Genomic DNA, 15,613 nt, shown 5'->3' with positions numbered 1-15,613 from the left:
GATCAATGATTTATAAAAGCTGTAAATACATGTACATGCTTTATATGATACTGGTAAGATTTATGCTGTACAAGGACATAGGTTTGCATATAGACTACAAGGATATGCAAGATTCTCCATATCAATATGTAAAAAGTTCATTCATTTTATCTGTTTATAAAGATTTTCTGTACACTTTCACGGCACCAAGAGCACTGTGAAAAGCTTCATTAACTAATGTTACCAGCCATTCTCCAGGGAACCTAAATGATAGCTACCATGTTCACCTGCTCCCACTAGTATATAACCCTGGTTTCCAATAAACTAACAGATCATTACTTACCTGTATTATTTCTAGAAAAATGTAAGAAGAGTTTAATAGCACTGCAAGTAAAATACATCCAGATTAACAGAAGTAAAAAAATTAGTCCAGGGTGCAGTTTGTTGAGGGGGATGGGAGGGAATCAACTCCCCCCACTGGTTTTTACATCCCTACTTCTGCTGAATGAATTTCATCCTTGGGGGGGGGGGGGACAACCAACCAGTTGAAATAACAGACAGGTTGGGACAGAGTTTTCTTACACCTATAGCCTACATTACTGGCCACCTGAACCCCATGCACATAAATACATTGTATACGGGTGCACCTGCAGACCTGAATTCAGAGTTATGCACAGATCCACGGGGGGGGGGGGGGGGGGGGGGGTATCTGTGCTGTATACACGCAGACCATGCAGCTGCTTATAGCACAGGGGGATCAATAAATCGTAAGATGGGGGGCTCGGGGGAGATGAATAAAATGGGGGCATAGTACATAAAAGCAGACGGAGGGAGTTCTCCATAAGTACCATGACATACCTCTCTCTCCTCTCTCTCTCTCTCTCTCTCTCTCTCTCTCTCCCTCTCTCTCTCTCTCTCTCTCAGGTGCACACAACCGTGCAGGACGTACACCTGCAGGCACCAATGTAACATGTTCAACTGCATCTTTAGGTTTTATGTTCCGTTTTACAGTCTGAGTTTCCCTTTGGCCATAAATCCTCTCCCTTGTTGGTGAGATCAGCCCTTATCCATGGCCCTGAAACTTCATTCACTTCATTAGGCCACTCCCACATTGCAGGTGTGGCCATCGCAGAAGACTAAATGTTTCAGGTATTTTTAGTTTGCATTAAAGATGAATGTTCAACTGTTTGATGTGTAATAGGGCCTACAGTTGACTTAAAAAAGAATTAGGTCTGCTGATTGCTTGTTTTTTCATGATATAAACCCCCCCCCCCTTCTGTTTTTTTTTACAAATTGCACCCTGGTAATACATGTTTGTTGGCTATAGTTTTCAAGATGGGGTACTGGATAAAAGTGTAAAACTCTGTGAATTAATGACAGAATGGGTTTTATTCAGGGGGAATATTTGGTCTATGAGCTACCAGTTGTACTTCAAAACATTTTCTGCATTCACTTTTCAGAATCCTGGTGTAAAACTTGTAAATCTGTGTTGAAAACATTAACCAACCACGACTTTTGTCATTTGTTTTCTAATTCATCTTATCAAAGGGTGTAAGAATTTGCATATTTTATCTCTGCAGCAGATCATTTCCAAAAAAGCAAATGTGCTGATGTCAAACCTATGCCACTGACTCTTTAGGTACTGAATTTTGGTATCAAGTGACAATAACATGTTATGAGACTCAACAGTTTCTAACTTAAGCCAGTCAATCAGTGTAATAAAATCAACAAAGTCTTAAAATCAGCCTTAGTTGTGGAGATTTCAACTTTATGACACAATTTTCTTCTAAAGGTGGAATTTGTCAAATTGTAAAATAGTATATAATAATAATAGTTGAAAAAATAAGTGTTCAAATTATGATATTTTTTTTCCAGTACCTCATGTTGTATTTTCCTGCAGTACTGGACATAGTATGTGTCTATATCATCTCACAGTATACCATATAGTGCCTGGTACATGAGAGTGTAAGGCTGCCTGCAGTGCAATGACCCAGTTAGTGGTCACTTCTAGGCTTCAGAGTCTTGCTCAAGGGCAGTTTGGCAGTGATAAGGGCACCGTAACTCAGTTTGCTATTTCACAGTTGGAATACAAACTCCATGAAGTGCCAATGGTTAAAAAACACTTTCTCAGCAGCTACCTGACCTGAGTGAGAAGCAACATTTCAACCTTTTTATCACATCAAAATTCATTTCATAACGATTTTTATAGTGCAATACAGTTGTGGGATAATGAATTTAAGAATTAAGTGAAAATCAAAATGAATCACCTTAGTGAACATTTGTGAACAATGAGGAGAAATATGAAGCAATTAATACATGCCTGCATGTCTAAACGGATTGTATTTAAAGGCAGATAGTTTTGGCAGCTTCACAGAATTTATCCAAATGCAGATGCTTATGGTTTCTGTTCCGTCTGAATAAAAATATACACAATAACAGCGAACTGGCCTGTAATTTAAGGAAGTTAACATCGTACTGACCTGCATAATGAGCCGCATAAAGTTTCAGTTCATGTGAACAGATGAACAGAATGCCAAAACAGGAGTTGCATAGTAATTGTGTAAAAGCAACAATGTGTTAATGTTCAACACGTATTATCTGCAATCCACAGCAGTGTGTGTGTGCGTGTGTGCGTGTAGGTGTGTGTGTGTGTGTATGTGTGTGTATGTGTGTGTGTTAGAGTGTTTTTAGAGGGTGTTTGCAGTCTCCATCAACAGGAAACCCATTATCTCACTGCTTGGTAAATGTTGGTTGGCCCTTTGTTCAATCTTGATGAATAATGGACTCTACCTTTGTTATGCCAAACACAAAGCATGATTTATGCCATGCAAAAGTCACTCAGCTCTTTGCCCTTTTCTTCATCATGTCCCTGGAGATTGCAGGGAAAATCAAGTGGGAATAGCAAAATATTACTTAGATCCCTCCCAGGGGATTTGTTACTAATCCATAATCATCCGTGTCAAAAGTCCACTGATAAAGAAATGAGCAGCTGAATTTATGAATCTGTATTATCACTAGGTTAGATGTCTGTCACTTCTTATAAAATATTAACCTGTAAAGACCCAAACCCACCCGCGGGCCGAAAAAATTAAATTAATATTCATCTACTATAAAAATGTAATAAATTAGGACAATGGATGTTTTTTTCAACTTTTGCTCAAAGTTTAGACCCTAATGTTAATAAAAGTACATCAAAAGTGTATTTTAGTGTAAACTTTAATGTTCAAACATGATTTTTAATCTTTGTGGGGTGAAATATACGCTATTAAAAATCTCCGACACGAACAAGTAATTTATGCATATCATCGTCAATCCAGCCAAAAAAAAAAACAGGCGAGGATAAAACATTCTAATTTCTCTTTCAGTTTGTTATAGTTTACTCAGGCATAGTAATAGATACAATATTTTAGACAATGGGAATAAATTCTGTGAGGTCTCTAAATGTCCACAGACACCAAGAACATCCATATAAACCTTATTATTGTGAAGTAATTCTTCATTTACATTGGGTATGTCTTTTTAGGCATTTTTCCCCTGAAAATATGGTCAGGGTTAAACAGGTTAAGAACTTCTGGTCCACTAATTCTATCAATGCATGTAAATAATTGGTGTAAAATACGGTTTGTCATCTTTTCATGGTCATCAGATATGACCCATTTGGATGTTCAGAGGCTCTGTAGTTACCGTGGAAACACCGTCATCTTCCATAACATTGATTCACCAGTAAAACCCATAGAGTTGGATCAATAACAGTGGATAGACACACTTGTTTTTATGCTCAGTTATTGATATCTTTGCTGAAAAAGTCACTTTTTTTCACTTTTCTCTGTGTTTTATATAATAACTTTCAACTTTAATCTGAGCTTTTATGAACATCTATATGATCAGTGAATTAAACACAGGAAAATGATGATTTTTACTGGGAAAAAAATGCAAAATACAGAGGATAATATTATAATAAATGGTGGTAATACACTTAAGAAAGGTTAAAGTGAGAGAAAGTATGGTTTGGGAATTGCTATGAAAGTAGCTCTGGGTCTTTATGGGTTAAAACATAAAAATTCACTTGGTGTGAAATGGGCTTCAACTGCCCTTTTTTTTATTATTCATTTTAATTTCCAAAAGTTTGCTAAATTTCTTACCATCAGTGTAGTGTTACATTCCAAATTTGTTCTCCATTAAGGTTTAGTCAGTAGGTGCATCAGTATTAACAGGTAGTTGCTGCAGATCCAACCAATGCGTGTTTGGTTTTTACATTGCAAATACCAAGTTGTAGAGATTGAGAATTGCAGAGAAGTTTGGCATAGTATGATTATCTTTATCACACATTCATGATCTGTAACTTCAGATATCAAGAAATGTAAAAATGCATATTCTTTCAAGCATTCTTTTCTGAGGTTTACATGTATTAAGGTTGCAGAAGAAAATGTAGGAGAGAAGAAAGCGCTGCATTTTTAAAATATACAGCTTGTTGTGCATCTCTCTCCTCTCTATAAAACAAGAGATCTTTCCAAGTGTCTGTGTCGAGCCATGGAGTAGAGCAGCAGAGTCACATCTGAGGAAATCTAAAATGTGTTTGGGAATTAACAGGGTCAATCACATATTTAACCCCCCTATCTGTCTGAAAACAGTGATGAGCGACGAAAACCTCCTGTCATAGGGTTGATTTTCTACGAATCCAAAACCACAACCAGATGTAAATGTAGAAGTCTAATTTCCTCTCAAACCAAAGATGCCAAAAAAATATGAAGCTTTAAAGCTGCAGGAGCTGGAATCAGGAGTAAATAAAAAAACTCTCTTATTCAGCTCTCTCCTCTTTGTCCAAATCAAAAGACTAAATATACAGTCAGGTCTATATTCATAATGGATTTTCATTCAAGCATTAAAAAAACAACCATCATATCTATTATGGCTGCACAATACATAAAAAAAAAACATTGTTATCACGATAACGGAGTGTGCAATATTCATATCGCAAAGATGTGCAATAATTTATTTTCTTTTTTTTTTTTAATTCTGTTTTCCACACCATGAGGTACCAAAGTAGGTTTCTCTATCACTCCAACATGCTAGTTTTTCTGGCAAAAAAAACTGAAGTAATGCTACTGCTGCTGGTTGAATGTAAGTTTACATGTTATTAATGTTGAAAAGATGTGAATATTTTCAGAGCACAACTTTGAGCAAGACTTGAACACTTATATTTATAGATTTTATCTTTATATGCAGTATTTACCAAACCAGGCAAGCAATGGAATAGTGTTTTGTTAAAGCTCTTACATGGCGGTACTCTGGCACTTTTGTTATAATGAAATACATCCATGTCATTCACACATTGTTATATGTGAATAAAATAACAAAATATTTGACTATGTTTGTGTCTGAAGGTCTGTGGTAGCAGCATCACCAGGTTCTTGGACAGAATTGTGTAAATGATTGTAGTGGTACAGTATTTTGTCTTAAATGATAAATAATTGAGTCAGCATACAAACAATTGGCTCATTTTAACATTGTTAAGAAACATTTTTCTTAGTAGATGAAATTGGTATTTCTTTAGGCGAATGAAAAATATCGCAATATTATCGTAATGCTGTATACCCATATTGTATATTGCAACTTTTGTCAGTATCGTGGAGTCCTAATATGTATATTGACTTTACTTTGTCCATTTATTTACAGCCTCTAAAAATTTAGCGACTTTGTTTAAAATGGTTCAGTAGCATCTCACTACATTTTCAATCTACTCTGGTGATGTAGAGACAAAATTATAAAAATGTATGGTACTGTCCAAATACTTACGGACCTTTCTGTTGGTATAGATGGCATAATGTTGTTTCCTGCTGTTATGGAAAAGTGAAGCTACTTTTCTAAGCTTGTATGTCCAGACATGGAGTAAAGCAGTAGAATCGCATCCACATCCCAGCCGACATATTCTGATCGACAGCCTAAATAACAGTATCTGTCAAACACATATTTAAACCCCCTACCTGCCTGAAAATACCTAGAATTGTCCTAAGTCTTACCATCACAGAGTAGATTTTCCACAACTTGAAAAATACAGGGAAAGAGGCGATACAGAAGTCTCATATCCTCTCAAACCATTGAATTGAAATAGACATAATTATAAAATTGATGCTAAATTGCTATCAATCATTGCATCAGCATGTCACTGACAAAATATATTGCTTTTTGATGCATATGAATGGTATATATATTGGAGCTTCCATATGGCATGACAACAGCCCACCATGTCGGACCCCTGCTGGACCTGCTGCGTCTACCATACTTCTGAAAATAAGCCAAAGCTAAATATATGTGTGTTGTTCTCATGAGCCAAACCCCTCAAACAACACCGACTATAAAATGACTCCAAGTCCCTGGACACTTCAGCTGCACAATTGACTGTGGCCTCTGTGACAATAGTCTGGTAAAAGTCAAGAGGCAAACAGTGGGCTGCCATCATCATTGTGTTTTCCTCCATGTCAGTCTTTTTCATTTTTCATTTTCAGCTCACAGTCATCTTAACCTCAGAGGTAGATTCCCAGACACGCCATCCTGATCACATGATTAGTGGGCAATTTGTCTCACTTCATGTCCTTCTGTAATGAAAGCCAAACAGACAGACAAACAGGACGGAAACAGAGCTGTGGTTGATAGTACAAGCAGGACTTATTAATGATTAACTTCCCAAGTGCCTCTTTCCAGCATTTTTATTTAATGGTGTTCTGAAAATATTTCATTGACAGCAGTTTTGTGCAAGAAGAAGTACTTGTTTACATGAGAAGTGATGGGTTTTAAATTTAAATATTGTTTGCTCTTTGGTTTGTCTTTTTAGTATCAAATAGCTCCAGTGGCTTGTAAAACGGTCTCTTGTGGCTCTAAAAACTCTTAAATGTACCGCTGTCTGTAAACTGATTGTGACAGTACGATTCAAGAATTTAGTGTAACATCCTATTTATTGCCGAAACACGTTCTCTGTCCTGATTTAAAATTCTTTTACAAGCATGAACTGACTTTGATCTAATCTCATTGCCCCAGCAGGACATGTCCAATCCTCCACGTTTCAGAATTGCCAAGCCACTTCGGCAAGGTGGCCGACAAGTGGGAAGTGAATAATGCCTGAGAGACTAGAGCTTAGGCGTCACATCACATTACCTGAGGATGTGTCAGCTCGGTCAAGTCATCTGTGTCTGGTGCTGCGGGTGGATGTTTCCCAGCTGCACTAAGCCAAAGCTGTCTCTCCTGGGACGAACTTACGCACCAGCCTCACAAAATATTATCAGATGTAGAGGTCAGGTCAATGTTGGAGTTGTGTGTGAACTCGGCTCATCATTGACACACCAGTAAGTACTGAAAGGATGTGACGGCTGTGCTTAATCTTGATGGCATCTAAAGGCCCCCTAGCTACCATGATTTCCTCCCACAAATCCCCTCCAGAAGGTGTGATCACACCTACACTAGCTTCTCTTTAGTCTGAACCTTGATGGAGAAGTCCACTTTGCTGCTGTTGAGTGATAATTTTCATGATGGTGCTCACAGTGACCTATACATCCCATCTATCTTTAACAAGGTAAGTAAGGCTTGTGTCTGTCTTTGCTATACAACCCCCTGTTTTTAGTGTCATCTTTTCTTAGACTGTCTGAGCAACTACAGAAAGGACTACCCTCTCTATCCACTGTTGTGAATAAATCATTCATATTTGACTTTTGAATAATTGAGTGTACAACATATTACTCTCAGTGACGGTAAAAACTGACTCCAACCAAAAGAGATACTAACTTTTTAGGGAAGTAGGCATGAATGTGGTTAAGCTTTTGCATGCTCAGATCTCATATAAAAGAGCAGCGCTATATTCCTTTGGACTGGGGGCCTTGGGTATCTGACTTCTTTTTCATCCAGTTCATAACATCAAGACTGAACATTTTTACTGTTACTGGGTCACTGCTTTGCTGTGTTAGGTTCAATTTGCAGTGCTGGCACTCCACTTAAGGAGGCTGGAGGTGATAAATGTGTACTCATCCATAAGTATATGCTTTCATGGCCATATATGTACCCCTACAGCATAAAATCAGTATCAGTAAAGTGTGTTCCATACTTAAAATGATTTGGCCTAGGCTACAGGTTGGGTAACCTTTTCATTAAATCTACAAATTCGCTGTAATTAAGAGAAGAGAACTGTCAGAAGGGTTTTCCAAATGCTATAAGGCCGAAGTGCAGAGACCAGGACACTTTGAGCACCACCTATTAGAGCTGCACAATATACCATTTGAGCATCGCCATCATGATATACATATGCGCAATAGTCATATCACAGGTCCTGCGATGTAGGAGGCAAATTAACTCAACGTGTTCTCATCTAATTTAAACCTGAGTACCTGACACACACTGGGTGCAGCCATCCACCAATCACAATTGTTCTTAATCAGTTTGCTGAAGCAGACCACGCCCCTGCACATGGAGCGAGTCGCTGGCAACAACATTGAAAAACAAGTGTTCAGAGAACGCAAACCTCCGCCAAGCACCCCAAATGGTGTGCATGTGTGGATCGACTATTTCTTTTTAAATTAAACAGTTTCAAGGTTGTTCCATACAGCAGAAAAAGTTGAAGCTTGGTACCAGTCATGTGTATGTCAAATTATATTAAATTCCAATCAATATTTGTTGTTAAATAGGATTTTCAATGTTAAATTGAGATGTCCACAGAGTCCACATTCCACAGTGGATGTGGACAATTTGTGCCGGATACATGATACTGTTATAAGCTACGGGTGTGTCAAATTGGAGGCTAATCGGGAGTCGTTTTGAATTTTTTATGAATTTTCGAAAATTGCTCAATGATGAGAGATAGGAAAATTGTAGATTTTGTGACCTTGCTGTGACCTTGAGCTTTGGCTTACTTGGCCCAAAATTTAATGGGTTCATCCCAGGGCCTAGGCCTATCTGTGGGTACAATTTGGTAATGATGGTTGAAATAGTTTTCCCGTAAAGTTGCTAACAAACAAACAAACAAACATGCAAACAAACAAACACACAAAGCAGTGATCACAATACCTCCTGGCGGAGGTAAAGAGCAACGAACAAGAGAAAATCACCGGAAACAAAGACTTGGTGCCAAAAAGAAAAGCAGCGTCAGTTATCTGGAATTATTTTAGCTACAAGATGATACTGAAACATGTGTTCTGTGGCGGCAGTGTCTTCCACCTCTTGCCACCACAAGAGGAAATGCAGCTAATTTGTTTGACCATTTACGTCAGCACCACACAACTATTATATTCTCCTGAGTATTTTTTCATATCGCAATATATATCACAGAGTTAAAGAGAATCGCAATGTCGGTTTTTTCCAATATCGTGCAGCCCTACCACTTATAATGTAACATAAACAAGGATAGCATCAAAACTATTAAATTGTACCTTTATGAGGCAGACTGTCTGCATTGTCTGTACACTAATTACATATATCATATCTTATTCCAATATTGTGTTCTACAGAAAAAATGTCTACATTTCTCTTGTCACTTTAAACAATACAAAATGTTGCTAAGATTGAGTTCTATCAGTTTGGTTAAAACAGCAATGTGGTTCCAAAATATCTTGATGATTTGGATTACATACTTTACTTTTCTTTTATTCACACAATTCACTCTGATAGGTGGACAAAACAAGTTACTAAAACATTAGTCTGACATCTTTCTGAAAGTTGCAGCATAAAAAAAAATCTACTGAAAAACAACAAAGTTTTAGTTGTAGTTCATCCCCAAGGGACTTTTTTGGCAGGTTTCGTATTCTCATGTCTGCTTTGGCTTTTCTAAAATTTTGTACACAGGTATGGTAAAGATAATAGTCCAAAATGATGTGAATTTATATTATTTTTTGCAGCAGGTCCTCCAACCCCCCCCCCATCTGTGTGCATAAGTCTTCCACAAACTTAGGAAAAATGTTGATATGAATATGAATTGACTTTAAACTATAAGAAAAACATGGCATTTCCAGTTTTCTTTCACAAATATGGTAAAGATAATGTGAAAACCTGGTAAAAAATAAATTAATTAATTACATTCATACCTTTAGATAATTTGAACCACCACCCCCTCAATAATAATAATAATTAAAAAAAAAAAAAAAAAAAAAAAAAAGGAGGTTTACTATATAAGGAGGGTTAAGTGATTTAGCATGCTAAATAATTATATTGTGCAATGAGAACATTTTTCCTGAGATTTTAATATAACTTTCATATTTGAGGTTAACATAAGACAATTATAATAGTATTTTTACAAGGTCTCTGCACTGATATGATGAAATACTTTGATTTGTCACAGGTAATTACACACTTTCATTAGAGGTTTTTTTTTTTGATGAACGATTTCTTAGTCATCTTAAAAAAAAAAAGCTTTATCAGTTTTACAATGAAATGGTACAAACAGTGTAATTTTAACACAGATTATTCTTGTTCCCATGGTCCAGATTATACCTGTGGAGTAGCATCAGTAGACAGCACCAATTAAGGCCTTATCTAACCATGACATATAATCTGGGAATATCTGGGTTATCACAAATTTAGTAAACTAAAATGATATGTACTGTGCAGCTATGAATTACCTAATGTGCTGAATATGTTAGAAGGAAAACACTAAAAATTCTTCAAGTTCCTTTAAATAGAATTCTGCAATCTCTGCCCTGAAATAAACCTTTTCTCTCTGCACCCATTTTTAACAGGCTATGCAGACATTGTAAACAAATCTCTTTAACCTATTTGTTAAAGTATTGGTTTAACCACATGGTGACTGGGTGCAAAAATTAAGCCATATTGCATTAAGACTGAAAAATGCGATTGATAGCGGATTACCAAAGCATCCCTTCCTTAATGTCTCATATGTGACAAATTGGCTGACTGTAAATCCATTTATGAATATGCACTGAATGAAATATAGACTGAAATTCAGATGACAGGCCCTGCCTCGTCTAATTTCTAATGTATTAAAGCTTATCTCACGCTCATGAAGTGAAGTGAGTATTTTGATGCACATGTTTGCTTAAAGGTGCAGTATATACACAGTGAGCTGAAAAGTGCTGGACAATGTGGCAGCAATTACTATGAGTTTTCATAAAAGCCTGTAGGAGCCTCAGCGGGATTATGACTTCACTGACCTCATACTGGACACCAGGGACACTTTTATAGCGCCATATTTTCTGTATTAAAATATATAGCCCAACACCTCCATTCCAGCGCTAAATGCACTCTGAGAAGCAATCAGTTCCACTCTGCAGTAAAGCACCTGATCTTTGGGGAGTATATAATTCCCACAACACACACTGTTCAATTTTTGTAGTACTCCCTTTTCACTGAAGGCAAACTGCTTCATTTCACACATATGTCTTTGAAAATCTTGTATACCGGTGAGTGAGGACCCTAATTACAGCTAATTGTGTGTCTAACTAGCCATTCCTGATGAATTATCTCTGATTTATCATATGACAAACGCAGTCTGTGTTTTTTCATTAAAATTATTCTGTTTTCATGCAGATAAGAGTTTAAAGAATGGTGTGTATATCTTGTGTCGTGCTGAAAACAGCCATAATCTGATAGCAAAAATATCTCATGAACTTTGATTTGATGGGTGTGCACACTTTAATCTTATGGTATCTTTACGACTGCTCACTCACAACTGGGCCCATTTGTCTTTTCTAATTATAAGTGTTAAGGCACATAATTACAGACCGTGAAACCTGCCAGCGACAGTTTACCACACTCTTGCTTATCCTCCAATAGATGATAAGACGAGGCATGATTTACTGATGAGGTTGCTCTCATTATATTTAGATAATGATTTCATTGTAATTTAAAGCTTCATGATCAAAATATTCTGACAGTCAATAGAAACTTTGAGGTAGAAATGTATGCATATTTCTACTTGTAGGGGGGTTGTAATTATTCATTGTGGATTTATTGATGACTTTGTGCTCGGGTAGTTGAGATAATGATGAGTTGTCATGTTGTCACGGTTCATTGCACATGGGCTGGTCTCTTTGCAAAAGTGGACCAAATACACATTGAGTGATACTCAGTGGGTATCTGCATAATTTGAGGATTGGTTTTGAAGGCCTATATAAAGGCCCAAAAAAGGCCACCATTGTTAGTCCTCTGAACAGCATCATGCCACGTCTATCACATGAACAACGTCTCCGGGCACTGGGTATGGTGGAGGCCGGTTTGAGCTCCAGTGATATAGCCAGGCTTATGTATGGGCTGTTCCCAACCCACAATCAGAAACCTGGTTGAACGCTACAACACCACAGGCTCTGTTGACGATAGACCGCCTGCATCAAAGCAAATGGAGGCCATACCCGGTATTGACTGTTGTGACTTTGTGTTTGGCAGGTGCCATTTTCTTTTGTTAAGTTTTTTGTTTTGAAGTTATTCTTGAAACTTTAGATGTTTGTGTCTGTATGCCAATATCCTAAACAAATGATTCTATGAAAAAATTCCAGTTTAGGGTTTAAAATAAAAATTATGTCGAAAAATATGGTCTCAAAGTTTTCATTGACTGTGAGTGTATTCACTGAGGTGTACTATTACTGATGTCTTGTTGAATGTTTCAATATATTTACTGAGGAAATGAGTGACCACCAGCACAACACAAATCACCACTGCCCATCTATTTTTCACTGTGATCTGTGACCTCTGACCCAGCCTTAAAAGTATGTTTTAACCCCAATCCAGCTGTTCCAAACAATCATGTGTTAGTGGCTGTTAGTGTCTGTCAATTCTACCACAGCTGCCTGGAGCATTAAGAGTTTATTTCAGCTTGGTGTCTACTATCCAGTTGCACTCTTAATGTCATTAACTCATCAGGCAGATTTTAAGTCACAGGGAGCAAGGTATAATAAACTGAGGCAAGAGAGAGGAAATAATCAGATCAATATGACAATAGGCTTTTGTTTCCATAGCTGTTGAGACAAAACAGTGTTCATTTGACTTTATTTCATTGGAGATCCTGGGACCTGTGGAGATTTTTTTTTTTTTTTTTGGGGGGGGGGGGTTGGTTAGTCTCCTGTCAGCTCAGTCATTATGAGCAGCAAGTCCAAAGAGCATTATCTGAGATGCAGAGTGAATCTTAATGGGTTGTGGAAGGATTAACTCTCCTCTTTTGAATGTTGAAGGTAAAACACTTCACTAATGGGCATTTGGAAACTCACTTTAATGTATAATGTTGTCATTTTGGAGCAATGTTAATGCAAAACAGTTTGGTAAATCTCAGATGGGAACTTTCAACACTGCACCAAAGAAAAAACATGTCATGTAATCCCCAGAAGGTTCGTCTCTAATGTGAATAAAAGACCATAAATGTACACAATATTGAGCAGGCGTGATTGTGTCTGTAGTGAAACACAGTGCGATATGAATCATGTAGCCTATCAAAGTCAAAGCAGTTATAAGGTCGATGGGCGCTGATCCAAATACACAATTACAAGAACACTGTCCACGGTCCGGTCAAGCAAATTAATTAAGCATACTATAAATTTATTCCAGTCTGAGTATTAATTTTCCGCGTCACTGGCTTCAATCAGAGAAACGGGTGATCTGGCTTATCTCGCATCAGACAGGCTAAATGCCATTGTTTCGCGTAAAAACGCACAGTTGTTTTATGCGCGTAAAATATCCAATTTGTTGTTTTGCTCACTTTTCAACTGCAACTGTCGCCAGTGTACTTAAAAGACTTGGAAGATCAATTAAAAGCACCTCATTTCTGTTTTCACGCCAGTGCGCACAGTATGCGTAATTTTGGTGCCATTAAAAAAAAAAAAAAAAAAAAAAAGCAGCCAGCATTTCAACAGAGCTCCAGATTGTAACTTACCTATCGACGCTGATCACACACAGGGTCATAATAGAGGCAGTGCAGCACATTACATCCATGCTGATGAAGATATTGCAGAACACTTCTCCAAAAGCCACTTTCCGCCGGTGAGGTCTGTCACTATTACAAACGGCATCACAACTATGGCAACTGACAGGTCTGCTACTGCTAAGGACACCAGAAGGTAGTTTGAAGGTTGCCTTAGTTCTTCACTACGCACACTGCGATCACCACCAGCGTGTTTCCCATCACGGTGACCGCCGTGATGATCGCCAACATCACCCCAATAATGATCTTCTCTGGGCGCCCGAAATCCAACAGCTGCTCCCCGCACGACTCATTCCACATGGTTGTGGGACTACTGGTGACGAGGCCGTTGTATAAAAGCTGCAGAGTGCCATTGATAACTTCGGAAATGTCCTCTTTTTTGTTAAAAGTGAACTCAATTCCCGAAGTATGAACATCACGACAGCGATATCCCTGTGTGGATGCAAGGGGCGCCCTCGCCAGTGCGCTCCAATTACGCGCATATTTGGATATTTGTGCCCAGCTTTCGGGTCTTGTCCAGCGGAGTCACATCTAGTCTGTTCTAGCTGCACTAGATCGATGCTGCCAACAGCTCAGCAGGGTTTTGACTTGCAGTTTAAGAAAGATCCATTTGATGATGTGTTAGGCAAGATGCATGTTCCTCACTGGATGGAAAGAGAACTTCTGAACTGAACACAGCTTTTGAGTGGAGCTGCAACAGAAGTGGATGTGTGTCAGTGCGCTCTCTCGACAAATATGGGCTGTATGGGGAGGTGTGCGCGGCGCAAACCGCACCTATCCATGTGACGCATCACTTAGGACGCACAGAGACAGATAACTGAAAACCACAAAGCTCATATGAGGGTCCCAGCGGTGTTAAAATGGATCTAGGCACTTTACAAAATCAGGAAGTGTGCGATATTTTTGATTTCCCATTTCCCATTGTTGTCACGTTGAATAGATAATGTGAGGCAGATGCGCAGTGTAATTGAGCCTCACAGTCACAGTGTTATGTTAAAAAAATCAATCAGTGGTTTCAACCTTTGTTTTTCTGTCTGGCTCTGAGCTGGTGTCACAATATCACACTTCTCCTTTTCCACAGGCCAACATTCATTATTATGTTCAGAAAGAACTTCTGTACTCAATTATTTGTTTGAAAGCTCTCAAAATCCCAAGCACAATTATTTTTAAAGAACAGAATAAAAATCTTTGTTTGAAAGACATTCTTGCTTTTCCTACATGTCTCTTGAGTTTGAAGATAAGACGGGAAGTGAACCTCGTGGCATTTTGCCAGTACCTCCAACAGCAGCAGAAGCCACCTGTTTAAAAATAGAAAACACTTTAAAGTAGAACCTAAACTGAACAAAAGTGCATGTCCTCTTGTAGGCTGCCGTGAACAATAAACATTTCTATATTGGTATGTGCTGATCGCATGCTTTTCTTGGTTGGCTGTCCCTTCATGTTTAAGCACTGAAGATCACAACAGAAAACCCAGCACCACTGACGATGCTGGAGAAAGCAAAGACACATGGGAAGCTTCCCAGGACTTTGGACGCTTGCATCAACATCCAGGGAGGAACAGCTGTGGTGTGTTTGTCCCCTCTGGCTCTAGAGGGGCCAGTGCTGTTTCCCACAATCCCATTTAGTCAGCCATCCCTGCTCCTCCCCCCTCTGATGTGAGCCACCACAGCTTTGGCCTTTACTTACCATTACCTACTACTCAGTCTGACAGACAGGTCAGTAATGATTGTCACA

At 38.3% G+C, this 15,613-nt stretch overlaps 1 protein-coding gene across 1 annotated transcript in view; it reads right to left on the bottom strand.

The window, feature by feature from the left end:
- The window catches only part of LOC115426341 (5-hydroxytryptamine receptor 7-like), a 43,364-nt gene extending 29,083 nt beyond the window's left edge, over positions 1 to 14,281 (bottom strand). The window contains 3 exon segments of the mRNA XM_030144395.1: positions 13,832 to 13,925; positions 13,928 to 14,035; positions 14,038 to 14,281. Of these exon segments, the coding sequence (XP_030000255.1) occupies positions 13,832 to 13,925; positions 13,928 to 14,035; positions 14,038 to 14,179 (344 nt within the window). The 5' untranslated portion in view covers positions 14,180 to 14,281.
- Positions 14,282 to 15,613: the final 1,332 nt, after the last annotated feature.

The sequence above is a fragment of the Sphaeramia orbicularis genome, chromosome 9 (genome assembly GCF_902148855.1).
Source record: "Sphaeramia orbicularis chromosome 9, fSphaOr1.1, whole genome shotgun sequence".
NCBI classification, from domain to species: Eukaryota; Metazoa; Chordata; class Actinopteri; order Kurtiformes; family Apogonidae; genus Sphaeramia; species Sphaeramia orbicularis.
This window is presented reverse-complemented; position numbering and strand designations above follow the sequence as displayed.